Raw genomic sequence first — 25,843 nt, 5'->3', positions numbered from 1 at the left:
CTCCATCGACCAAATCCTACTGGAGAGCGGTCGGGAGTCCAGTGGCGGATGAGGGTGCGTCACAGTCCAATTGGTGGCCCAGCTGACGAAGAAGAAAACTGGATGAAGACGTTCTGTGCTTCGTCGGAGACGCGTCCCAAAAGCATATAGGTCTCCGTCGGCAGAATTGAGACCGATGATGCGGGCGTGGTTCTCGTTGCTTTAGGGGTTACAAAATTTGAAAACATCGTAAGGGATTGAGTGAGATTAAGCTGATAGAAGAAAGGATTTATTATTTGATGAAATGTGGTCTACTCACATCTGAACATTTGCGCGCTCGTTATCAATAACCCAACCAGCACGGGTAGCATTGTAGCGTCCTAAATAAACGTTGGAAATTTCGATTTCTTTAGACTGGAGTTGAGCTGGGTCGTACTTTGCCTCCAAGTTAACAATCATGTCATCAGCTTCTGATTGACCGTCGTCCACTCGGACTCTGTATGAATACTTATTCAATGCCACCCAAGAACCTGAAAGTCCTGTGGAGGAGGTATCATAGGCCGTGACATAATCTGCAGTAGCAGAAGGATGATTGCGAGTGACGGTAATTTTGTGGGTTGTTGCGGAGTAGGCATCAATGGTGAGCTCATTGGATACTTCTACTTCAGATCTTGCGTTCTAGAATCACGGGAAAAAGTCAGTATTATGAGTGATACGTAAAAGTTGTAGACATCTCTTACTTCACCAGCGATGCTGAACGGATGTCCAAAGGACGCAACGGTCACGTTGGCCTCGGCATGAACCCATTTCAGCCCATAAGCAGACAATAGAAATAGGCGAGAATATCCCTTCATACTGGATCAAGAGAAGGTATGTCGCGAGAAAAACGATGTCTTAGTTTTGTATCGCCTCAAGTCGATGTAGGTATATATAATAAATGAATGTGTAAATGAGCGGTGTCGCGAATGAATGACTGAGGACAGAGAGGATTACTGAGGATGTTAACACTAAATAATGCCGATGATATGAGTTTATGATGCAACAAACAATAGATAGATTAGGAGATATCGACGTCTTTGACAATAAAATGAATGATAGGCCAGAGATGCAGAATGAGGAAAAAGCGTCGGTTGACCAAGAGTCTTGTTTATATACCTTTACAAAATCTGCCATTCCACGATCGACCCACGTTGGTCACCCTTGGCTGGCTCTGCGGTTTGAGAGGATTTCCTCGAGTCAATCATGAATTTGGCGGAAGATCGAAATCAGCAGCAAGTGTCGCAGGTTTCTGTGGTTTGAGCGAACCATCAATGTAGTAAAACGTAGGATTTACCTGGTTGGAACAGCAATAGTCGCGCTGACCGTCAGCGACCTCTTCCTGACCAGAATCCAAGGAATACGCTGCGTGTAGTTCAATCGAGTGGTAAGAACAACATTCCACGAATGTTGGACTTCCAAAACAGCCAAACGAAACGTGCACGGCTTGGACATGGGGACATCTGCGCAGAGGTATAGGGTCTCCTCAACTAGACATTTCCCTTGCCGATGATACTTGACTCTTCGAGTGAGTGAGCCGCGCAAGCAGATTAAGATTTGAAACAGGGCGACTTACAAATCGATCGAAATTCACCTGCTCGTCGTCTTGAGGACGAAACAGACTTTGGCAAAGGATGAGAATCTCGATATCTCAGCAAGATGAGGCAAAACGGTCAAACCGTCAATACTACACGCTGAAGAACCTATGGATCTATCGTCTCATTGTGTCGTAGGTTCACTTCCAAAAACTTCCTTGAAGCCAACGCTGCATACCCGGTTCTGGACCCTGAAAAGCCCAAGCATGTTGTCCAAAACAACATTCCCCGTTGTTATCAAACCATTCACCATTCCAATACGACAGACCATGGAATAACAAGCTTGACATGGAGCTTATGAGCTTGATGAGCTTTCAGGTGAACACGTTACCTACGTTTAAGCTGGGATTCGGACGCACCGGTCTCGTACTTCAGCGCAGGACCATTTGGAGTTGCTGCGAGGTACTTGTCCCTGCCCGCAAGGGAAATCGAGTGAGCTTTACCAGGATAAGTTTAGAAATGGAGCGTCATCGATTTACCGCATGCAATAACAGACTTTATATCTTTGCATCGAGAGGTTAAGATGGAGACCAGACTACGGTTCAAAGGAAACTTTCGACAAGAAGCAAAAAAGGAACGACTTTTCAAGGTCCATGCCACATCCATCAGGCTAATTTGAGAAACACAAATTGGAAATTGTGCAGCAATAACAGCGAGCCCTCGCCATTTTAAAATTATACTCGTCAGGAGAAGTACTAAGGGCGAACTGCGGTGTTGAGTAGGTGAATACATCTTTGATCATTGTTCAGGTATTCTCACATATGCGATCTGGGTGGGCAAATTCATCGAGAACTCATAATGTTTTAGTCAGGATACAGAACATGGCTATGGGGCTTTTGAGCCCAGAGGTTCCACGGACCGGAGGGAGCCCTGAGCCATGGTAGCAATTTTTGCATGTGCGGCGAATATTTATCATTCTCTGAGGCACAATGATTCAGGATACGTTTCTAAAAGTGTGATCAATTCCTACTGAGTATTATCTGGTGCAATTCATGCGAGTGGTGAGACAAGTTGTATGCTACATTTAAATTATTTATTTATCAAACCTTTGTCACAGATTTCATTCTTGGAAAGTATCCCGACAAATGCGCTTGGCATATTGTTAACTAAATAGGGGTCCTTCATTTGGAAAAGCATTACGGAGATTTTGGGGAGTAGAAGGGGTAAGGTTGTTGAGTCCAGGGACGTTCTGAAAAAGCGCACTAGTTTCCTGGCTAGGATTTTGAGAATTTGTAAGGTCAATAAGACGGCTTGTCGAAGCAGCTGCCGGTTGGATCAAGGGCTGAGCAGTCATTGGTTGTTGCATCAAAGGCGCTTGGTTGGTGAGAGCAGGTTGGTTAATCGGAGCCTGCTGACTGACTGGAACTCCTCCTGGCTGCAGTGGCGTGGCTGCGAGGGGCGCTGGGGCGAACGCAGCGGTTCCTGTAGGTGATATCAACGCCTCCGTGGGTCCCACAGGTCGAGGTTGAGCGATTGGTGCGCCTGGTACGGGATTTTGTGGAGCGATGGTGCGGGAAATAGCTTGGCCAGGTGCACCTAGCAAGAATTCGCCTGAGACCATGGTCATAGGCGTGTTCATCAAAACACTGTTACCCGTCAAGCTTGTCGAGGAAAGCACTTGATAAGGTGCTTGTGAGCCAAGTGGTCTACCCATGACCACGAGAGTCGAAGGATCGATACTTCTTTGAGTGAGTAGAGTCGGTACATCTGATGAATTGAAAGATATCTCAGTAAACTTTTCATGATAAGGAAATAAAAGGAGAGAGAGATCGCATACATGGCATCTGAAGATGTGTGACGGAAGTAACTTGGTCTGTATTGACTCTGATAACACAGGCGTATCGACCTAAGATATCAATGTAGGTCGTCAGTATTAAACAGGTACGATGAAGATGTCAAGACTTACTGGGGGATTGAAAACCAGGTGGAATGGCTTGAGCGGAGACGTTACCAAGGCTCATCTGAATTTGCATAGGTCCCGAGCTCCTGACCATCACCTTGCTGCCGTCTTGCCATGAGCCGATCTGTAGAGGTGGCATATTGGCCTCTTGCGGGGGAGGTAAGACATTAAATTGGTTTTGTGAGGAGGTTCCAAAACGCAAGAATGGATTTGATTCGTCGTTGTTTTGGGTTGTCTTTCTTGCGAGAAGAATGTATTCGCCTCTCGGAGCAGCAATTCCATTCAATTCGGTCACACGAGCTTGACTGTGAAGGAGGATGCACGGTGAGCTTCCGACAAATGGATTTAGAGATTGAGAATAATCTTACCGACGATTTTCTGATCGATCCATATCAATGACCCAGCCTGAACGCATCGGCTCATATAATGCCAGGTAAACATTACTATCACTCACGCCGCGTGAAGTCAATTGATTTTGGTTATAAGGCACTTGAAGTCGCATCACCAGATCATCGGGGTTGGCGTTTTCAAAGGTCATCACATACGAATAATCGGTGAGAGCGACCCAGGGGCCTCCAATAGGACTTCGAGATGGATCAAGTGGGGTGACGAAATCGGTAGAAGGGGGTTTCTGATTCAACTGAACGTTGAGAGTATGTCGATTAGCGGATATCGTGTCAACGTTAAATCCATCCGCATATTGTACAACAGTGCGGCTGTTCTACGAATTGTAATGGTTCAGAGAAAGTAACATTAGACCACTTTGAATGGAAGAAAGATCTTGAATTGTGAATATGTTGCTTACGCCTCCTGAAATTTGAACTGGAGTGGAAAAGTTGATGACAGTCACCCCTCCGGTTTGTTGATTTCGGTTTTGTCCTTGCTGACTGTTACCGTTGTTGTTTTGTGCCTGTTGATTGATACCGTTGTTGTTTTGTCCTTGCTGATTGATGTTTTGTTGTGCGAGATTCTGTGCTTGCTGATTGTTGTTGGCATTTCCGTTGTTGTTTTGTGGTGTGGTAGTTTGTCTTTGCTGGGTATTGATTATATTACCGTTGCTATTTTGTGATGCGAGGTTTTGTCCTTGCTGATTGTTGTTGGTATTTCCGTTGTTGTTTTGTGGTGTGGTAGTTTGTCTTTGCTGGGTATTGATTATATTACCGTTGTTATTTTGTGATGCGAGGTTTTGTCCTTGCTGGGTATTGAGTATATTGCCATTATTAGTTTGTGAGGCGAAGTTTTGTCCTTGCTGATTATTGAGTATATTACCGTTGTTATTTTGTGGTGTGGTAGTTTGTCTTTGCTGGGTATTGATTATATTACCGTTGCTATTTTGTGATGCGAGGTTTTGTCCTTGCTGGGTATTGAGTATATTACCGTTGTTAGTTTGTGATGCGAAGTTTTGTCCTTGCTGATTGATGTTTTGTTGTGCGAGATTCTGCCCTTGCTGATTATTTTGTCCTTGCTGATTGATGTTTTGTTGTGCGAGATTCTGTCCTTGCTGATTGTTGTTGGTATTTCCGTTGTTGTTTTGTGATGCGAGGTTTTGTCCTGGCTGGGTATTGAGTATATTGCCATTATTAGTTTGTGAGGCGAAGTTTTGTCCTTGCTGATTATTGAGTATATTACCGTTGTTATTTTGTGATGCGAAGTTTTGTCCTTGCTGATTATTTTGTCCTTGCTGATTGATGTTTTGCTGTGCGAAATTTTGTCCTTGCTGATTATTGAGTATATTACCGTTGTTAGTTTGTGATGCGAAGTTTTGTCCTTGCTGATTATTTTGTCCTTGCTGATTGATGTTTTGCTGTGCGAAATTCTGTCCTTGCTGATTGTTGTTCTGAACTCCATTCTGATTTCCAATGTTACCATTATTTTGTGGCATGCGTGGACGTAAACTTGAATTGGGGACGATAGACCGCCTTTGAAGTACAAGATCTTAGCATATGAATAAAGTTCAGGATCGAAGGGAACTCTATGACATACCTTCGGATTGGGCTTGATGCATTGTTCACATTGAAGCTGACAGCACGATTTTCGGATGTAGGTCGAAGGTTGGGAGGATCGATGATACCAGTGGTGAGGTGCTCATTCCCCCTTTGACTCGCCAGAGCACCAGTCGTGTCTTCAATGGAGGAAGGTGCGCCTGTGACTGACCAAGGTATGGAAGAGAGTGAGTAGAAGACAAGGTTGAGAGAAAAGATCGAATATAAGAAAGTCATCGTCGGATGAGGCTATCTTCCGGCCTGCGGAATTACTGATGATGTGAAGAAATTTTGTTCCTCAATAGATAATCTTGCGAAACGCGCGAGGTGGGTTCGTAGACTCAAGGACCTATCCTCTAGGATCAAGCTTGTTGAATGATCTTGAAGCTGAACTTTTTCCATAACATGATGTCTGACAAAAACAACGAGTGGAATCGGTCGGATCGAACCGCCAGGTTGCCACGATGGGTGTCTTCAGATTCCAAGTCTCTACCAGATAAAATCGAGCGGTCAGGACTGGGTGTTAACTAGCGATACTCAGCGATGATCTCACCAACCCCATGTAGAAGCTCGTGAGAGTTGCCGTGCTGGAGCAAATAGCTGTCCTTCGATTTGGACTGTGCTTGAAGTAGCCCGGGTGAACTGGTGGTCCAAGAATCTGACCCAAGAAACGATCGAAAGCTTTCTTTAGCTGGCCGGTGTCAAGCAACGAGTTAAGCTTGCAAGCAACAAATTCTCTTGACACCTCACTGTGATACAGCCTGTATCAGTCAGAAAGCACTACGCAGAAACACTTCACCGATAATTAAGCTCTCGTGGCTCATTGCTAGACGAATCCTTGAATGAACGTCATCCCATCAAGTGAAAGTCACACTCACCGTCGAAGATGAGTTGCCAAGCTCTTCAGACCAGCCTGCGGGCCAGCTTGCAGGAGATTCTTTGTCTAGGCGTAGGGAGGGGAATTCCAGGGACTCATAATGTGTCTACTGATAAATATCATCTCGTTCTGTGCAGTGTGCCCCCCAGTGTCTCTTAATACCAAAATAATATCTTATTCCTCATCATTATCTAATTAGTTTTATTTTTTGTCTTTACCTTACCCGCTGGTCGGTCATTAATTTATTATAAGTTATTAAAAGTTATCAATTTGAAGTGAACTCGACGCTAATCCGTATCGCAAATTTTGTAAATCGACCAGAGCTCGTTGAAATAATACCCCACCCTTCCCTCACTAATTATGCCGTCTTCCATCGTACATGGCCACTTTGTCTTTGCAATCCTCGTCTCTCTGGTCTTTGCAACGCCCTCAGAGCTCGCCACAAGAAAACAGCCCCTCAGGGTATGTTCAACTGTCTCTCTCATTCCCATCTTATCACTCCTTACGATTTTGTTTTCGTATTGACATTCTTGGCTCTTTTCTACCCTATAGATGGACCGTCGACAGAGCATAGATGGATCTACTCTGGCTACTACAACTTCACTGAGATCATTTGATAACCAAGGCGCCAACAATCTTGGTCAATTTTCCAACAACTTTAATACCCAGCAGAATCTCAATGGAAACTCTAATCTCAACAATGGCAACACCAACGGAAATAACAACAACCTCAATAATAACTTGAACAATAATAATCAAAATAACAACAATTTGAACAACAACAATCAGAATAACAACAACAACAATCAAATCAACCGAAGTGTCAATACTAATCAGAACACACTTTCTGGTAACCAGCTCAATGGTCAAAACAACAATCAAATCAACGGACAGAACAACAATAACAATAACAATAACAATAACAACAATCAATTAAATCAAACCAATCGACAGGGTGTCAATGGCCAAAGCAACATTAACACCAATGGAGGAAATAATCAAAATTTCAATACCAACAGTGGACAAAATAACTTTAACACCAATGGAGGAAACAATCAAAACTTCAACGGAAATAACAATTTCAACGGAAATAACAACTCCAACGGAAATAACAACTCGAACGGAAATAGCAACCTCAATGGAAATAGCAACCTCAATGGAAATAGCAACCTCAACGGAAATAGCAACTTCAATGGAAATTCCAACCTCAACGGAAACAACAATTTCAGTGGAAACAACAACCAAAACTCAAATGGAAACAGCAACAACCAAAACTTGAATGGAAATACCAACAGCCAAAACTTGAACGGAAACACCAACAGCCAAAACTTGAATGGAAACGGAAACAACAACAACCAAAACTTGAATGGAAACAACAACCAAAACCTGAACGGACAAAACAACAAAACGGACAAAACGGACAAAACAACAATATCAACCAAGTGAACCGAAGTGTGAATACCAATCAATCAAACAACCAAGGTGGTAATAATGTGAATCGACAAGTATCAATTAATAACCTTTCACCCAATGAGAATTTAGAAACCAATTCCAACAACAATAACAATGGAAATGGATCGAATTCAATTCGAATTCAAAAACGTTCTACAAAGCTTTCATAAGGTAAACAACTCAAAATGTTAAATATCAATGATTTCTTTCACTCTTAAGGGGTTTCTTTTGATCTTATGACATGTTTTTCTTATTTATTTGTTAAACTTGTCATATTCGTATTACATCTCTTAAGTCTTATTTGAAACTAATTCAATTGTATATAAACCTTCATCTGATTCTCATGTTGTCAAAAGAAATATGAATTTGTTGATGACCAAGTTAAAATTCCTAATGAGCCCAACAAACGTGCTCACGTTTCCTACACTCAAACCAGATCACTATGTACTTCATAATGTCAGTCACAGTGCCCGTGAGTCGGGGGCCCTCTCCACGGGCCCTGAAATGAGATTTCTCAAGGTAAATAACTTGGAAAATATCAATGATTTCTTTTTTTGAACGTGTTTCTTTTGATCTCATGACATGTTTTTCATACTTGTTAAACTTATCACATTCAGTATTACACTTTTCAAGTCTTATTTGAAACTAATGAATTCAAATCTAAACCTTCAACTCATGATGTCGAAATAAACGTGAATCTGTTTATGAACAAGTTAAAATTCTCAATGAACGCTAAAAGAACTGTTCATGTTTCCTACACCTAAACCAGACCACTATGCACTCCAAAGCGTAAGTTGACTGAAAATGAGATTTTCAAAAAGATATTCCAAATTTGAAAACTTCATTCCGGAATCCGATTCTACATGTTCTCACAAATCCTTTTCTACCTGGTACTTACTACTACCTTGAGATTCGATCCATCTTTTCAAATAAAAAGATGTCTAAAACAATCTAGAAGATCTAAAACTCAATCTTCTCATCCAACACCCCTTTGTTATCCTACCAAACCCTTTAAAATGGTATAAATTCCAGATATATCAGATCCGAACCTAGCTTTCCAAAACCCACTTTTTCAAACCATAATCTTCACAAAATGATCCCAACCAACCCAATCCATCGTACCCCCCTTCAACCCAAAAAAAGATACCAAATCCAATCACCAATCTATTCTATTCAATCAAACTTAATGATACAATCGATTCACAATGATGAGACTGAGGAAAAAAATCAGCCCCTCTAATACTTTGAACTTTATAAACCTTTCCTAATCTTCCAACATCACGAGCCTGAGTATGTACATTACAACTAACATACAGAATTCTCTTAGGTTTGAAATCCAATAACTGATCAAGAAACACTTCATCGCATCCTTTTCTTGGTGGATCAATAATCACTGTAGTCATCTGAGCCGGAAAGTTTAAATCCTATGAAGAAAAAAATCTTTAACAAACGGCTTTAATGAAAGTTTAAAGGGGTTCAAGGACTTACTGCAAAGATCGCTTCGGCTTTTCCTACCATAAACTCAACGTTTTCAATCTTGTTTAGTTTAGCATTATGTTTTGCCCAATAAATCGATTCACTCGAAACTTCAATTCCCATTGATTTTGTAAACTGATCAGCTAATCCGATCGAAAACAATCCTGATCCACAATACGCATCTACCAAATATCTTTCTTCTCCTTCTCCTTCTTGCCCTTCTTCTTTTTTTCTTGATGGTTTATGATCATCCAAAAGTGATTTTATATACGATAAAAAAGGGTTCAAGATTGAGGAATTATTTTGAAAGAATGAACCTGCGTTTTGTTCAAAGTGAACGGATAAGACTTTTTCCCTCACAATCTCTTTATGATTCGTTACACAAATATGTCTATCCGGCTCTGTGGTAGCGAGTTCCAAGCTTTCTTTGGTTTCGGTTTTGCCCGTTTGGGTGATCGGAATTAACGAATCACGTAGTAGTAAAGTCGCACCTCTTTTAAACGTATGAATAGTCCTATCCAAACCCGTATCAAAATCGTAAGACATAAATGGTGTTCAGGGTTAAGAAGAACACTCACGATCGAACTCGGTTCCTTTCTTGTGTTAACTTTTCATTAATTACAGATGTAGCAATCATACAATCTTCAATATCTAGGACTCTTTTCCTTCCTTTTTCTGCAAAACCGATCCTTAGTTCGTTTTTCCCATTTCCATTTCCAATCCCAATCCCATTTCCTTCTTGTTCTTTAGTTTCTTCTTTAGTTTCTAGTTTCGTTTCTAATTTGCTTTCTGATTTACTTTCTAATTTACTCTGAGGTGCTTTAATATTTCTTGGTAACTCGAAATGAGGTGTAAGTTTAGTACGATAAGCGTATTGTAAAGGAGAAGGAAGAGTAGGTTCAATCTTAGGTAACAAACTAGGATCTAAACCTATTTTCCCCCCAAAAAATCAAAAAAGTGTTTAGATATGGTTCAGTATAGGATAAAATTCGATTCGGATAAATTGTAAATGAAAACCGTACCAGAGAAATGTTTAAAAGCTTTTTCCACAACAATCTGTTTAAGTTCAAGTTGTTTCTCATAACTAATCATCTGATACTAAAACCCCCCAAAAAAGTCAACAATTTGCAGACGCATTTCATGTTTTGATGAATTTAACTTACTTGGCAACCAGAACATTTACCAAAATACTGACACTTAATCAATGAATTATCTCTCCAAGTTCCAAACTCAATGATCGAAATCAAATCAGCAAATGAATGTAAAGTGTCATGTCTATAAACTTTTATTTTGACTAAATCGTTTGGAACTGTGAATGGGATGACTAGGATCCAATTCTGGTTTGGAGAAATCGATAATCCATCACCTTACCCACCCCCCCCAGAAAAACAAAATTCATCAGGCTTTTTGAATACGTGAGAATATAAAATCAAAACCCATACCAAAACTACCAATCGAATGAACCCTAACCTCAAGCATCCCATCCCCACCAAGCTCCCAACCAGATTGCTCAAACCGAACTTCTTTCTCTACCAAGTCTCGGTACCTTTGATCACCTAATAATTCTTGTATACTATATTCTATTGATTCTTCACTCGAACTTATTGGTTTCTTTTTGCTTGGTTTTCTTTTACGTTTTCGGATTGGGTTTTTTTCTGTGTTGGGTTTGGGTTCGAGAGGGTCTTGGACGGTTGAGGGTGTGGGGATTGATGAGAGTTCTTTTTGGGTTGCGGTTGAAGTTGTTGGATCAGGTTTTTTTGGAAGTTCGGTTGAGGTTGAATTAGGTATTGAGTTCATTATTTCTGAGTATGTTCTAGATGAAGTCTTTGTGAAATGGTAATTTGTTTTAGTAGGAAATCTGATGAATGATAATAATTTTCTTGATATCAAATAATGGTTCATTCCCAAACCAAAGGAAAACCAAAAAATCGGTTACAGATCGAGTTTTTGTTTCCGATGGGTCGGACTCGGGATATGTACTCGGGATAGTCGGACGTTAAGGATAGAATGCTTATACTGAAACCCGTTTGGATTTCGATCATTTCAACTTTTCTCTTTTCAATTTTACCAACAAGACAGCATGAGACCTAAAAAGTTGACAAGCTTCATATTATCCAGTACTTTCGAATTACCATCAACAAGACCCATCCATTCCCACTTCCTACACTACACTCACCACCAACCCCAACCATTCCCACCAACCCACTCCTCAGCATCTTCACCAAACCTCACGAAACCATTTGCACGAACCCTTCACCAAACCAGATCAACTTATCACAAATCATTAACCGAAGAACTAAAGTCCCTAACCGAAAGAGATTTCCAAAAGAACCCAAGGATAGGACCGTTCCGAATCCCGACTGACGAAAACCCAAGTTCATCTAATTCTCAAATGAAATGGAACCAAATCAGATGGAATGAAAAGGCCAAAAGAGTCTTAAGGAACGGGAAAAACATCCTAGTCGTAGGCTTTGGAGGATCACTAGGAATCTTAGTCGTAAGCCTTTCCAACCCTCCGATTCAAAAAACAAAAGGATTGATTTTTGATTTTGGATAGATTTATAGTATTACATCTGAACTATTTGCTCCTTCTTCGTCTACCAACTTAATGATTTCGATCACCGAAACACTAAACCGATCGAAAATCTTGAGTGAAATCTTACAAGTTCCCTACAAGTTTCATACTTCTGTGCATTCGAATGCTTCCAAACGAATGAAAAACCTCGAAAACTTACCTCAATGTGTCGAAATCAGATTCATGATCGAAGGAAGTCCGACAGCTTCTTCAACAACCTACGAGGTCCTGGATCTAGAATGGTGGAAAAGTATGACAAAGAGATGGATTGGTCCATTGATCACTTCTGAAGTAAATCATCAAGGGATTTCTAATAAACCGAATGTAAAAGATCTTGTGACTGAAAAAGATGATCATCGTCAAAAGGATTGGTTAAAAGAATTAGTAGGTAGTCTTTTACCTAAACCAATGACCCAAGGCTTATCAAAAACCAAAGAAAGAAGTTGGAAAGAAAAAAGGTTACCTACTTTAGGTACTTTTACCCAAGGAGAAGTCACAGCCAAAATTATCAAAGTTGCGTTATTTTTTCTTCTACAGAGTTTAAGTCATAGATTTGATTGGATGGTGTTTGGCTAATAGTTTTGATTGGGTTTTTTTTGTTTTTAGGAAGGAGGAGGTGAATGGAAATATAATGCTTTGTTTATTGATTTTCCAAATTCTAGGATTTGTGAGTATAGATTAGATGTTTTGAATGAGATTAGAAAGATGGATATCAAAGATCAAGAAAAAGAAGAGAGAGCGGGGCCTACTAGGTATCGGTTTTGGACTAGAAGGATTAGTGTTTAGTAATTAATTAATTGGTTTTTGGATTGAGATGGAGGTATATATATTTTTTAGTGTATTTGATTGGATTGTTTTTTTGGAGATTGGGTGGATGTGATATGATATTGTAATTTATCTTTTCTTGAAATGATCTAAAATGAGAGATTTGATGAGCAATTTGGTGGACTGGATATGTACATACGATTGAGAAAGTGATATGTAAATGTAATGTAGTTGTATGTAGATTACAGATGAGTGAAGATGCTTATATCGAATCGATCAAAATTTAAAAATTAAAAATTCCAAATCAACATCAACTCAACAAAGGAAACACCATTTCACAAAACACAAAACACAAAACACGAAGAAAGAACAAGAAACACAAAGCAAGCGAGAAAACGAAACGAAAGAAACAAAGAAAGAAACCGAAAAACGAAGAAAAAAACAGAAATAGAAGCAGAAAGACAAAGCAAAGATGGAAATAGAAGATGAAATGAAGAGATTATTAAACCAATCCATCGAAACTGATACCATTCAAGACTTAGTAGATCAAGTCTTATTCGATCAAAACCAACAACAACAAGAACAAGAACCATCATTTTTAAATTCAATCGATCCTAATCTATTCATACTAGATTACCAATCGACTACTACTACAACAACAACAACAACTAATGCTACAATTCATCATCATCACCATTATCATCATTATCATCCAATCATACCAAATCAGTATATAACACAATATCCAATTCAAGCACACCAACTCCAACTCGAAGCTCAACCAATCCAACCAACCACAACCCCGATTCCACCTCACCAAAATCAAAACCAATCAACATCTTCAATCCCTAACTCGTTATCTACTTTACTTCAAGACATTCAAGACAGCTTACCTACATCTATCCCAGACCCGAAACCAAAACCCGACCCATCAATCCGACCCACACCTATCCAAACTAATCAACAAAATCCAATTCGAGTTGATCATGATGCTTCAGAACCTGTGAAGAATTGTAAACCAATCGTTTTGAGTGATTCTGGAGTTGAAGAATCGGACCAAGACCATGGATCTTATCACCACTCTAAAGTTCATACCAACCAAACCCATCATCGTCCAACCCCGAACCGATCATCTAAACATAATTCTCATTCTCATCATAAACCATCAACTCTCAAAAAACCAAACCGATCATCCAAACCTAAACCTACAACAGATCCAAAAACCAAACCAAACCGATCCTTTCCAGCTTACCCAAAAGTAGGTGAAAGATTTGCAAACCTAAACGATTTTAAATTTGTTTCTTGTCAAGCTGCTTGGTCACGTGGTCATCATATCGTAAGTGTTTACCTATTCTTTGGTTCATCAATCGAAATAGATTGAATTTTTTTGGGGGTGGTATGTTGAAGATCAAATGTTTGGGATCTTTTTGGGATTTTGGGTTTGTAGCATGTTAGAAGTCGGAATCATCTTAAGAATCGGATTACTTATGCTTGCTAGTAAGTTTTTTTTCGATATATACATAAATCCAATAATTACCCATTTCAAAAATGAAAAACAAAAATACGAATCCCTCCAAGAAAAAAAAAAGAAAATCTCTCATAATCTGAACTAACCAAATATGGAAACGAAAAAAAAATGTGTTTTGTGTTTTTTTTGGTAATTTTTTTTTTCAAGTCGAGATAGATTACCACCACACGGAGACAATTGTGGATTCCGATTAATGATTTCAACTAAATCAGATGAAGATAAAGAATGGATTGTAGAAGAAATTGATTTGAATCATACGTTTCATGTGCCTAAACCTGGTGATTATTTACCTAAGAATGCTCAAAAGGTTTGGTTTGATCGGATGAAGGTGGTTAGGGAAGGGAAAGGAGATGGAATTGAAACAGGAGAAGAAGAGGAAGAGGAAGAAGAGGGAAACGAGGAGGAAGAGGAAGAGGGAGGGGAAAACGAGCAGGAAGAAGAGCAGGAGGAGGAAGATGAGGAAGAGGAGGATGAAGAGGAAGAAGAAGAAGGATCTGAACCTGCTATAAAGATATCTTCCGATGAAGAAGAAATCAAAGAAATCGATCCAAAAGAATGGAAAACCCCACATCCGAAAACATTAGATCAACTTTGGTCATTTGGAAGGAAATCTAAAAAGAAAATGGGACGAAAGTTGAATGAAAATGAAGTTGAAAAATCATTAAAGTACAAGAAACAAAAGGTTGTATTAAAGAATGATGAGGATGAGGATGAGGATGAGATTGAAGTGATTAGTGGGTGTAGAGAGAATGAGAAGGGGTTGGTTAGGGTAGGTAATGGTGGTGAACCTAGAAGAAGAATTTCACGTGTATCACAACAACAACAAGGAGAAGAAGATAAAAAGAAGAAGAGTTTCAAGATTAAACAAGAAAAGAAGAGTTTAAAGATTGAACAAGAAAAGAAGAATGGACCTGGAAAAGGATGTAGGATGATTGAAAAAGAAGGCACGATCGAAAGGAGGATCGAAGGTGTGTTGAATAGTAAGAAGAGAAGAAGGAAAGTGATTTTGGAAAGTGATGATGATGATGAAGTTCAAGAGATCGTAAAGCTTGGAAAGGTTAAAGAACTTGATTCTGAATCAGTTGATTTAGATGAAGATTTATGGTCGATTAGAAAATCAGCAAAGAAGAACCGAAACTCCTCGAACTCTCAATCAAACTCTCAATCAAACTCAAACTCTCAATCAAACTCAAATTCTCAATCAAACTCAAATTCTCAATCAAACTCAAAAGAAAAAGAAGAGCAAAAAGCAAAAGAACAAGAAAAATCAAAAAGAATGAATTCAATCCAAAAAGAAAAAAGAGTCAAAGAAATCCAAAAAGAAAAACCCAAGAAACCAAAAGAAATCGAAAGTTTAGAAAGCTTACTAAGATCATGTCATTATAACTTACCAAACCTAACGAACGATTTCCAAATCTTAGGGATCAATACGTCTAAAGAATTGATCAATTTGAATTATATTGGATTCTCACAAATCATGAAATTGGTTTTAAATCGTCAAACTACGGGACAAAATTATGCACAGAATGGTTGGATGAAAGAAGTTTTGTGGAACAGGATGAGGAATAGAGTAAAGAATGGGAAGAAGGATAGGATTTGGGCTGGGTGTTGGTGTTGGCCTAGGACTGGGAATGAAGACGTTCTTGAGGATGGTAGGTGTAGAGAATGTAAGTTTTGGAAAAAGTTGGATTGATGGGTTTTTTTTCGGATTGAAAGTTTAAAAGGTATAATTTATAAGAATCATCAAATTTGGTCAATGGGTTTCTTGTGGGGTTTTTTTAGTGGGGAGGTTTGGAAACTTTTTTTTGGTTTTTGGGGTTTGGTTGTTGATCAGACATTAACTTATAAAAGGTTGAAGGGGGTTATTGAAAAGTAAAATATATGAATTGGGTTTTTTATTTTTATTTGATTGAAGAAAGAAAAAAAATGTAAGCTAATTAGTTTATCTGTTAAAATGAAAGAAAAAAATCAAAATGGAATTGCTAACCAACAAGAAGAAGAAAACAAAAAAATAGATTTTTGATGATGATGATGATGTAGCTGGTATTGTATTAATGATTATTAAATGAATTTGTAAAACAGAAAAAAGAAAAATCAAGAGTATAAAGATATATTTAGATATATTATATATTAATACAGATTAAAAGATTAAAAGATTAAAAGAGGTGTGGTTTGTTTTGTTTTGAGAATGAAAGAAAACAAAACATAAGGATTGAGGTCTTGATTAAAGTGTTTGTTTACATAAGTGATTTTTTGACTATGGTATGAATTTTTTTGATCATAACCAACAAAAAAAATTCACTTGGGCTGAGGGTTTTTGATGATGGATCAGATTCGTGGTCAAGGATGTAGCTTGACTTGATCATTTTATTCTCAACTGATTATCTCTTATTATTATCTCTGGTTACTTTTGGTTTTCTTTGCTTAGCTCTCTGATTAAGTGAGCCTGAGGGAATGGATTAGATGTGAGTGGCACTGGAGGGTTAACTTCTAGACATCCAGAGCCTGTTGTGGTCCAGAAAGAGGTGTCAGTAAGGATAAGACTATATAGGCGAGTTCTTCCCTCAGGCTCTATGGAGGTCTACCATTATCCAACAAATCTGGAGAGTTCTTGCACCGACAGGTAGAAGTTTTGTTTTGACACCTTCTCAAAGTAGAGAGGAAAGACTTCCGTTCTGTTTGTTCCGAGCCGTTAGTTATTAACCTCCATTGGGGTTATACTCATAAAAGAACTCGTTTCTCACTTATCTCAGGGATCAGTCTTATAATACCTCGTGCCTTTTGCAAGAGGCAATTCCCTGTGGTTTGAGACCTAAACAAAAGTCCTTTGAAGAAGAATACATACGCCTTTTTTTTACAATCTACTGACTGAAAAAAACACAAGCTTGAGGTGAAGGTGTTATCATATAGGTTTGAGTTTGGTTGTTTGAGAAGAAAAGTCTTCATGTTCTCTCAATCATATCTTTTCATTAACTTTGGGAAATCGAAATCAAGTTTTTGATATGATTTGAAATCTCTCGATCATGTGTGACAGTGTTGTGTTGTAGATTTCCTTTGTTTCTCATTTGAAGAAACTTTCGATATTTAACAAGGTTTGTTGAGTTTGTGGTATTCGATTTGATGATCTTTTGAACACTTGGTAACTAAGGATCACAAGATATCTATGCAGAAGAAACAAAGGCTCAAAGATATGATCTCCTTTGAATTGAATTATTTTCGCATAAATCATCAAAGGAAAAGTTAGAATCTAATGCATTGAAAACTCAAGTGTAGATGATAGATATGCAACGAGAAACATTTATTTCTTGGTTCTGAATGTTCGTATTGCCTTTAGGATCAATTAGGCATATAAATTGTGTAGATTCTTTGACTCGTCCTTCTTCTTTATCTCTCCTTCATATCTTAATTCCAAAAACACCTCACCAATTCAAACTTATCCAAAACATTTTTTTAAGAAACCGATTCCAGTAATCTGTTCTATTCTTTATTTGACTTTGAAAGTAATATCCTTTAAGAAAGATGAAAACTTCATCCCAGATTTTATTATTTTTGTTTATTTCTAATCAGTTCTATGGAATGAGTCATTCTAGATTTCATAAAATCAACTTAAACCATCATAAAAGGTTTCAAACTCGTCAATTCCAATCTCTTTATTCGAATCAAATGAAAGAAATCATACAAGAGCTCAATAATCTAAACGATTTAGGAGCACATTCGATCCAATCATCAACCGAATTCAATCCAACATCCAATGAGATTAGTGATAATCCTGCAGAAATCAGTAGTTTAGATGCTTCATATACCTTTGATCCAAAACATTCAACGTCGAATAACAAAAAGACTTCATCATCTATTCCTAATCTAAATACATCTAATAGGAATTCGAAACTTGATAGTGGTGAAGTAACTAACCCATCATCGAGCTCAGATACTTCCAAGACTCAAGATTGTGATACATTGAATTCTAATAATCAAAAAACAACTTCAGACAATGAAAAGAATCAAAAAACTAGTCAACAAAACCAAGCAGCAATTCCTAATTTAAATATATCCCAAGGAAATTCGAATAACAACATTGGTACTACTGAACATCAATCGAAACATTCTTCTGAGCAGACCAATGATCCATCAAAGATCCCAGATTCGTCAGATACCAAGGAGGAAGCATCAGACAGCTTAGATACTCCGAAACCTGAGGATTGTGATCAAGATAATCAGTCTAGCAAAACTACTACTACTACTAATCCTAAACCGAAAAGTCCGACTTCTCAAAATTCTTATCAAAGTGATTCTATGGGATCTAATCAAGCATTTCATCAATCTGGAAATGAAATTAATCCTACACATCAAATCCAAAGTCAAAAAGAAAAAACCGGTGGAGATTATGTATAGAAATCGAATTGGACTTATGATCTGTGGTTTTTCTTTCGTAGTACGTAAGTTATATCTTTTTCTTTATAAAATGATGATTTTTCTTCGATAATCTAATTCTAATCTTGACGCTTTTTTTCTCTTTTCAGTGGTTTACATCTTGATTGATTTTCATTTTTTGTGTATTTTTTTCTATTCTTTAAGGATCCCACTATTTAGAGCCCTCGGAACAGTATCCGGCGCCCCCTCTCGGGTCGGACACCAGGCTACAAACACTTCAGGCGCCCCTTTTAAAAAAAGGGGCTCCTGATTGGGGCTCCCACATTTCATCTCATCTTGTGTATTTATACTTATCCTCCATTGTTCATTGAAGGATTTCCTCTTTTGTATTTACATGATACACCTTTAACCTTGAACCCTCTGAAGTAAGCGAAGTAAAATACTGAGCCAATGTCACTTCGATGATAGTCTGAGAAGCTGAGCTTGATAAGCACACAAGACCACATGCATCGGCATGAACATATCTTATGCATCGGGGGTTGATACAAGATATCGGTCTTAAAACATAAGATGGGACATTGGTAGATAATACATCATTTTGACTGGACCGAAGATATACGAGGCAAAAAAGGGGATTGTTAATGCCTCAAATATGTAAGCTCAACTCAACTCTTTTGAATTTGAATTGAGACTATCCCAGTCAAAAAAGAATAGATTTAAAAAAAATCAACTCGGCTTCTTGTCCTTGTTTTCCCCATCAAGAGCGCTGAATGCTAATCTATACGGCAAGCTCCTGACAGTATCTTTAGCCGTCTTGATGTTCAAGAACCCAAACAAAGATGTTTGAATATTTTCATTGCTTTAATTTCAGTTATACAAGACTACACCGTGCTAGAAAGTGTACAAAGATGAAGTTTGTTTTGAACGAGTGTTGAGTAAGTGTAATGACTCATTCAGTTGGGCCCTTGAGTTTGATATCTGGTTCCTGAAAAACAAGGGAAGAAATCAGTATAGGAAATGGTTTGGCAATATATACAAAGGAAACTGTTTGGACAGACCAAGATTTCATCGCAAGTTGATTGGTGAGTGAGATGACATCGAACACCATATGGTTACCTTCTAAGGTATCTTTAATCGGCTCAAAGACTTGACCTAAACCTTTGTCATCTACATTGTTTAAAAAACGTTCAACGGTTTTGAACATCTGCTATTTAGTTTGAGTAAAGTGAGTAAATGTTTTTAAAACATGACATAAAGTGTAAAACCTGAGTTATGTAGATTTGATAAAGCTGGAGGATCCAAGTTTGTTGGTTTTGATGACCTACAGTGAAATGAGAAACATTCAAGTTGAGGTAATGCTGACAGTGATCTTGATATTGAGTCTAGATTGGGAGTTCTTGATGCTGATCCTATGCTGAGTCTAGATCAGATTTGAATTTTGAGTCATATCTTGTCTTGGATGAGATTAGTAATGATTTTAAATGTTTGATGGTTTTATAAGCTTGAATTTATCGAGGAGGAACTGCTAGGTTGATGTAAGGTTGATGGGTGTGTTGAAGGTTGTTGTTTGAAGTTTGAATATGTGATCAGTGGGGGGGACAGGAAAGAAGGAAAAGTTCAACAAGGAGTGACTTGAGGGGCCGATGTCCGTGCAGTCATGGGGTCGGTCCGGGCGCAAAAGAACTTAGGTGCCCTTTCATTTGCTTCAATGATGTTTGTCGCCCCATCGAGGATGGAAGGGCACCAAAAATGTCAAATAAAGGGCTCATCTGTGAAGTTGTGCCCCCGTGAGGAGCCCTCAAGGAGCCCTCAGGGTCCGACTCAGCAAAACTTAGGCTGATAGTGCTCGGGTTTTGACGGGCCACACGGGTATTGATCAAAACTCAAGGGGCGCCGGATATTGCCCAAGGGGGCGCTAAATAGTGGGATCCTTCTTTAAATCATAAATTTCATTCAATTTCTTGAACAAATAAATCTCTTTGTTGTTCTTGTTGTTATTTTTTGAAGAATGACTCAATGTTTCTTGTAGGTATTGAAAAGTTAATGATGTAGCATTGAGCTAGATAAGAAGTTTGAATAAACTTCATTGTAAATAACTTGAACAGAATTTTAGGAAATCTCAAACACGTGGTCTTTACATACATAAAATACAAAATCATAACAAAGGCTACATTTCAATGGAAAAGGTAAGATGACAAGAAGAAAAGTCAAGCAAAGAACAAGGATGGGTTGAAGCTCAAGGATATTGGTAGTTGAATGAAGAGGATGATCATAAAACAAAATTGGACTCACAAGGCCAGATACAATTCAACATAAGACCTTCTATTTGAACTATTGTCCAATTGGTCCATACTGAGTGATCAACTCCTATTAAACATTTAAGAAACTTTTCAAAATCATGATATACACTAATCACCTCAAAATCCCCGCTCAAAGGGGTAAACTTCCTTGGAGCTGCATGCAGGTTACATTTCTTCTCACAGGCACATTACCGAAATACAGACATGCGCTGTTGGTGTAGCGGTTAGCATTGAAGCCTTCCATTAAGAACAGCTTTAGTCCGGGGTTCGAATCCCCGACAGTGCATTCCTTTTTCATGTTTACGCGAAGTGACCTTGAAGGATTTCAGTGGATTGTCGGGTCCTTAAAGCAAGTGTTTTTTTTACAAATGGTAGATAAATGTAGAACCTTTTGGGAAAAGGTTGTTAAGGTGGCTGTAATATTTATCTGCACTTCGATGGAAGGCTGAAAATTTAAATGAAATGTTGATATTTCTAAAGCATGTCATGAGAATCATAAAGCTTGATTACTGTCATCAGGTTGTGAATGATATTTAAGTGAGGAAAGTTTGATAAAAAAAGATATAGACTGATACAATTCCGTAGAACAACATGTTTGAATATACAGCAGCATACGTCTGATGGAAATTGGAAACAATAACAAAAAAAGGTGATCTGAAAAACGAAAGGTTTTGAAGATGAAGTTTGGGTGATAAGAAATCGTCTTTTGGAAACCGTTGAGAAAAAGCAGGAATTAGATGTTGTTGTGATTGTCAGCAAGGATTGAGCTAATGATGATTGAAAGAAGGTAAATTTAATTGTAAACTGACTGGTAGTATCGAGTCATTATTCTTCATCGCTGTGTGCGATTGGAGCTGCTGATGGCTCGCGTGGTAGGACCGGTACAGGCGAAGATGTAATCATGATTTTGAGCTTTGTAAAAATTCAAAGGTTTTTGAAGTTAGAAAATGGGAATTGTAACGCGATTATTGGGCTTTCAACCTGATTCTAGTTCATGTCACTTACGATACCTTGCAAAATGCCTGAACCACCACCTTTTGATCGTAAAAGAGAGAGTGCGAAGTGGTAAGTTGAATAGCAAGACAGGTCAAGTGTAAGATATAGGATGTGGTTGCACATGATTACTCACTGATTGGTTTTAGTTCAAAGAATCCCCGATTAAAAAAAGATAATGTATCACGATTAGATATCTATCAATGCATCAATAAAGACGTGAGATTTGGCATTACCCCCAAGTTGCATTTGTCCACATGATTTGAAAAACCAAGGCTTGCAAATAGGTTCGCTTCTTCGGTGAATCATACCAATTCAAAGCTTGAGTAAAAATCAACATAAACGTCAATCATCATTCCATAATGCTTCTTTGATGAAATGGTAGCATAAGACTGACCACTTGCTAATGCGCATAGCATTGTGGACAACATCGCAAACAACATCAAGACCGCCACCCATGTAAAATTGATTGTATAAACCCTCGTGATGATATACTGCTGTTGAAGAGTTCTTCCATCTGATGTGCCTTCAAAGAGTTCCTTCTCATCCATTGGATGAGATATCGATTGAGATCCATTTCCACTGGCAGAGGTGTATCTTGGTAGCCAATCAGTCCAGCTTTCAAACGGTCTATCCTTCAAATCGATTGTACCATTATCTTGTCCTCCATGAATTGATTCTTTGAAAATCGAAAAGGACACCTCCGAATTTGAAACTGGTAGTTCTAATCTCAGTTTTTGCCATTGTATGCAACGATCCCTCAAAACCTTGAGTCTTGAAAATAAACATCGAAGAATACTAATCTGTAGAATCAATCCCATGAAAGTTTGTACAAAAGCCACAAAAAAATAAAGTCCACCTGTCCAACGGTTATAAACCGCAATCTTATCGCCTAGATTCAAAAGCTCAAGGAGTTGCAATAACATTTGTGTTTCCTTGGTATTTTTTAAGATATTATTTGTTGAGTCAAGAGGGACTGAAGTGTTTTTCAGAAAATGAATGAAATCGTGACAATTCGTATCAAATACCTTCCATTGGGCGTTCGCACGAGCAAAGCTCTTGATGGCTGGAATGCCTGAGATTACCGGCACCACAAAAGGAAAAAGTACCCCAGCGATGATGATGAAGTTGAATTGATTGGGAGTCAGAATGTGTCTTTCTATCTTTCGGCTTCGTGGAGACCAACTCATGGTTTGAAATCGATACTTTCGAGAGGGCATGGCGTAAGCCGTTAAGATGACTACATTTTATAGACATGAGCATTGATGCATCGCCTTGGTGGGAAGGAGCCTTGCCCAGTTTTTTGAAGAGAAGAGCTGCACTCACCTTGTTCTCAAGCCATGATCAATCCAACTGCGCGGAAGCAAAGAAAAGATCACGAAAAAGATCAGTTATCTGGTTGACTCGTAGTCCTGATCTGACCGTCAAAAGAAAAATTCCTGACAAGATATGGAGACCATATGAAGACTGGCCGTGCATACATTCAATTCATGCAAAAAGGAACCAAGTGCCAGAAATGCGACTGATATCCAGCAAACAGGAATAATTGAGAGCATGGCCATCGAAAGGTATTGTTAGAGTTAAATTGGGATCCCTTCCAAGTACGATCCTTCATTGAGACTCACTAGTACAGTATATGGCCACTAAGACAGGTGTAGTTGTGTGCATTCTCGGGCGAATATAACCTTCTGAGTCAATGATGGAGGTGGTACTGTCCTTGGTCCGACTGTGCTTAATAGCACTCACCATAAATAGGATCATCGACATGACATGTGAGCTCATGAGCAAGATCACAAGTGTCATGCTCCCCTGCGAGTGTTGATAATGAAACTCTCGGCTAATTTCTTTCCGCAAACTAACCCAATCTTCAATACTGTTTGGTAAAACGAAATCCTCGACTCGCATGTTGTAAGAGTTTTTAAAAAGAAAGACCGATGTTGAAAAGTTGAGAGATAGGAGAAGGAGAAAATGAGAAGAGTTGGCTTGAACTTGTGAAAAGTCGAGTCGCGCTGTTTTTTAGAAGCTCTAGCTGATTTGTGAGTGTAAGCAGCCTCTTTGACTGGGTGAGTCTAGAGCGACCTGAGCGCTAAGGTTCTTGTATTAGCGGAAAACACACCTCTTTCTCATAAGAACAATCACAATTAGGTTCCATCTCCCAATCCGTTCGATGTGCATCCGGCAGAGTGCAAGTTTTGGGCTTTGAAGATCCGTGCCAGGGCGCGCTTGGGGTGATTGCGCGAAGAACGGGAGCCAGGAGGGCGATTCCAGGCGATTCCTGCAAAGCGAAGGAAGAAGAAGTACATATTGATCCGGAAATGCGTTGTTGATTCAAAGGCATATTGCTTCAATTGCCTCGCAGAAAAGATCTCTTGGAACTTCACGTCTTTGAAGTTTGAAGTCATGAAAATCGCATGAAACTATCTCGGAGGGAATTGAGTGAAGTTTGCCTGTTTTTGTTCAAGTTTGAACCAGAGCAGCGATATTTCCACCCACTAGCTCTCAGTCACCTTTCTGACCGTCACTGTATCTTGAATGATCACCTATTTCTGGTCCTCTACTTTGACTTGTCAGCCGCTGCTGCTGCGTGACCGGATATTTAAATTCGCTTGGTGGCCATTTTAAAGTAGGCACTAAGGCTCCTACGGTTTCAAAAGAAAAGGTAGTCTGGGTCAGGTAACAGGTTCATAGCTCTCGTCCATGTGCGGGAAAGGAAACGAGTCAAATTGAAGGCTTGAACTTAAAACACCTCTTTCGATACCTTAGACAAAAGAGCTGGTTTGAGCAGGACTTCCGAACGGTGTGTCGGGATTCAACTTTCTATGATCAGTTGCTAACGGGAAAGGGTGACCAGAAGTGACCGGATTTAGTTGATTGTGGAACCGACTTCAAAAATAACAAAAGAATACAAAAGCAAAAGGTGACGAGGGAGTGGTCATGATCAGACGCGAAAGGAAATTATAACGCAGGAGATTGAGGCTTCGTCAAGCAGTTCTATGGTTTTCAGATTACACCTTCAAGGGACTTTTTGATTGCTTAAATCCTGTTCTCATCAAACCATAACTCCACACCCAATCTCAACTTCTATCCTCATAAGAACAAATCTATTTTCCAGCATTATCAACCATACATAACTCCATCATCCAACTCGTGTTAATTTCCAATCCGCTTCCATAACTTTTATTTCTTTCAGATACAAAAAAGAAACAAGCCGATCCTATATCAACAACCCCAACAACAATATGTCCTCAACCCAACCTACCAATCAGCCGCTTGATCAACCCCAGGACCATACCACGGTTACAAGCAATGTAGAGCATCAATCCACTCCGTCGCACCGTACATCCGAACAAACCCAAAGACCGGCTGGCCTTGGGGAAGTATTGCGTCGAACCGGGGGATTTCGGCCTAATCCCAATCCATCTTTGACAAAGACGTCAAACTCAAACGATACCGAAGATATTCAAAGAATTCATAGCCTTTTGATTGCTCCGGGCTTTCCTACTGCTGAACGTCTTGACGAAATATCTAAGCTGTGGGATAGCATTGGTCAGAAAAGAGGTTTGCAGCTCAAGAATCATACTGATTCTTCAACAAGAACTCAAACTTCTTCAAATGATATTATTAACCCTGATGATATCATGTCTTCATCTCAATCTAACCATACATCACTTGGTCAAACCAACAATCCTGTTGATGGCAATCCAAACGACCAATCTACTCCGGCGCTTCCTGGTCACGAAGAATCACAGTCAACAACCACTCAAAGTTCTTCAAACTAATCTTAAGTTGATGCGAGTGCATTAAGGATGTCAGTGTTACACCCTCCCCAGACAATCATAAAGGTCTGGCCAAAAAAGAAGCGCGCAAAACGATACCCAACCGTATTCCAACCCTTAGTTGTCTTCCTTGTTACATTACAAGACTTCAGTTTTCTTCCCCATTGATACTCGATCAAAGATGAATGAGCCTCGTGGTTCCCTCAGGAGTAATGCACCATTGAGCTATCAGAATCTA

At 39.0% G+C, this 25,843-nt stretch overlaps 8 protein-coding genes across 8 annotated transcripts; 4 read left to right on the top strand and 4 right to left on the bottom strand.

Annotated features, from left to right (window-relative positions):
* Positions 1 to 59: 59 nt before the first annotated feature.
* On the bottom strand, positions 60 to 833 carry MELLADRAFT_93418 (uncharacterized protein; the record flags this gene model as incomplete). Its single annotated transcript, XM_007405857.1, has 3 exons — positions 60 to 192; positions 299 to 657; positions 720 to 833. The coding sequence occupies 3 exons, from the start codon at positions 831 to 833 to the stop codon at positions 60 to 62; spliced, it is 606 nt and encodes a 201-aa protein (XP_007405919.1).
* Positions 834 to 2,712: 1,879 nt separating this feature from the next.
* On the bottom strand, positions 2,713 to 5,729 carry MELLADRAFT_60160 (uncharacterized protein; the record flags this gene model as incomplete). Its single annotated transcript, XM_007405856.1, has 6 exons — positions 2,713 to 3,317; positions 3,388 to 3,456; positions 3,517 to 3,815; positions 3,879 to 4,231; positions 4,316 to 5,429; positions 5,494 to 5,729. 6 exons carry the CDS (start codon positions 5,727 to 5,729, stop codon positions 2,713 to 2,715), a joined length of 2,676 nt encoding a protein of 891 aa, XP_007405918.1.
* A 3,261-nt stretch (positions 5,730 to 8,990) lies between these two features.
* Positions 8,991 to 10,664, bottom strand: MELLADRAFT_33671 (uncharacterized protein; the record flags this gene model as incomplete). Its single annotated transcript, XM_007405855.1, has 7 exons — positions 8,991 to 9,245; positions 9,310 to 9,718; positions 9,764 to 9,811; positions 9,876 to 10,032; positions 10,108 to 10,227; positions 10,320 to 10,395; positions 10,461 to 10,664. Coding segments are annotated over 7 exons (1,269 nt in total), but the record flags the coding sequence as incomplete, so codon positions are not given.
* Positions 10,665 to 11,377: 713 nt separating this feature from the next.
* MELLADRAFT_93414 (uncharacterized protein) lies at positions 11,378 to 12,658 on the top strand (the record flags this gene model as incomplete). Its single annotated transcript, XM_007406218.1, has 3 exons — positions 11,378 to 11,794; positions 11,855 to 12,385; positions 12,479 to 12,658. 3 exons carry the CDS (start codon positions 11,378 to 11,380, stop codon positions 12,656 to 12,658), a joined length of 1,128 nt encoding a protein of 375 aa, XP_007406280.1.
* Positions 12,659 to 14,487: 1,829 nt separating this feature from the next.
* On the top strand, positions 14,488 to 15,858 carry MELLADRAFT_60157 (uncharacterized protein; the record flags this gene model as incomplete). The annotated part of the gene is made up of 1 exon (XM_007406219.1): positions 14,488 to 15,858. The coding sequence occupies one exon, from the start codon at positions 14,488 to 14,490 to the stop codon at positions 15,856 to 15,858; it is 1,371 nt and encodes a 456-aa protein (XP_007406281.1).
* A 1,970-nt stretch (positions 15,859 to 17,828) lies between these two features.
* On the top strand, positions 17,829 to 18,557 carry MELLADRAFT_60156 (uncharacterized protein; the record flags this gene model as incomplete). Its single annotated transcript, XM_007406220.1, has 1 exon — positions 17,829 to 18,557. The coding sequence occupies one exon, from the start codon at positions 17,829 to 17,831 to the stop codon at positions 18,555 to 18,557; it is 729 nt and encodes a 242-aa protein (XP_007406282.1).
* Positions 18,558 to 22,740: 4,183 nt separating this feature from the next.
* MELLADRAFT_74162 (uncharacterized protein) lies at positions 22,741 to 23,855 on the bottom strand (the record flags this gene model as incomplete). The annotated part of the gene is made up of 4 exons (XM_007405854.1): positions 22,741 to 23,069; positions 23,156 to 23,182; positions 23,274 to 23,351; positions 23,455 to 23,855. The coding sequence occupies 3 exons, from the start codon at positions 23,732 to 23,734 to the stop codon at positions 23,163 to 23,165; spliced, it is 378 nt and encodes a 125-aa protein (XP_007405916.1).
* Positions 23,856 to 25,068: 1,213 nt separating this feature from the next.
* Positions 25,069 to 25,608, top strand: MELLADRAFT_60155 (uncharacterized protein; the record flags this gene model as incomplete). Its single annotated transcript, XM_007406221.1, has 1 exon — positions 25,069 to 25,608. One exon carries the CDS (start codon positions 25,069 to 25,071, stop codon positions 25,606 to 25,608), a length of 540 nt encoding a protein of 179 aa, XP_007406283.1.
* Positions 25,609 to 25,843: the final 235 nt, after the last annotated feature.

The sequence above is a fragment of the Melampsora larici-populina genome (assembly GCF_000204055.1).
Source record: "Melampsora larici-populina 98AG31 unplaced genomic scaffold MELLAscaffold_5, whole genome shotgun sequence".
NCBI lineage: Eukaryota > Fungi > Basidiomycota > Pucciniomycetes > Pucciniales > Melampsoraceae > Melampsora > Melampsora laricis-populina.
This window is presented reverse-complemented; position numbering and strand designations above follow the sequence as displayed.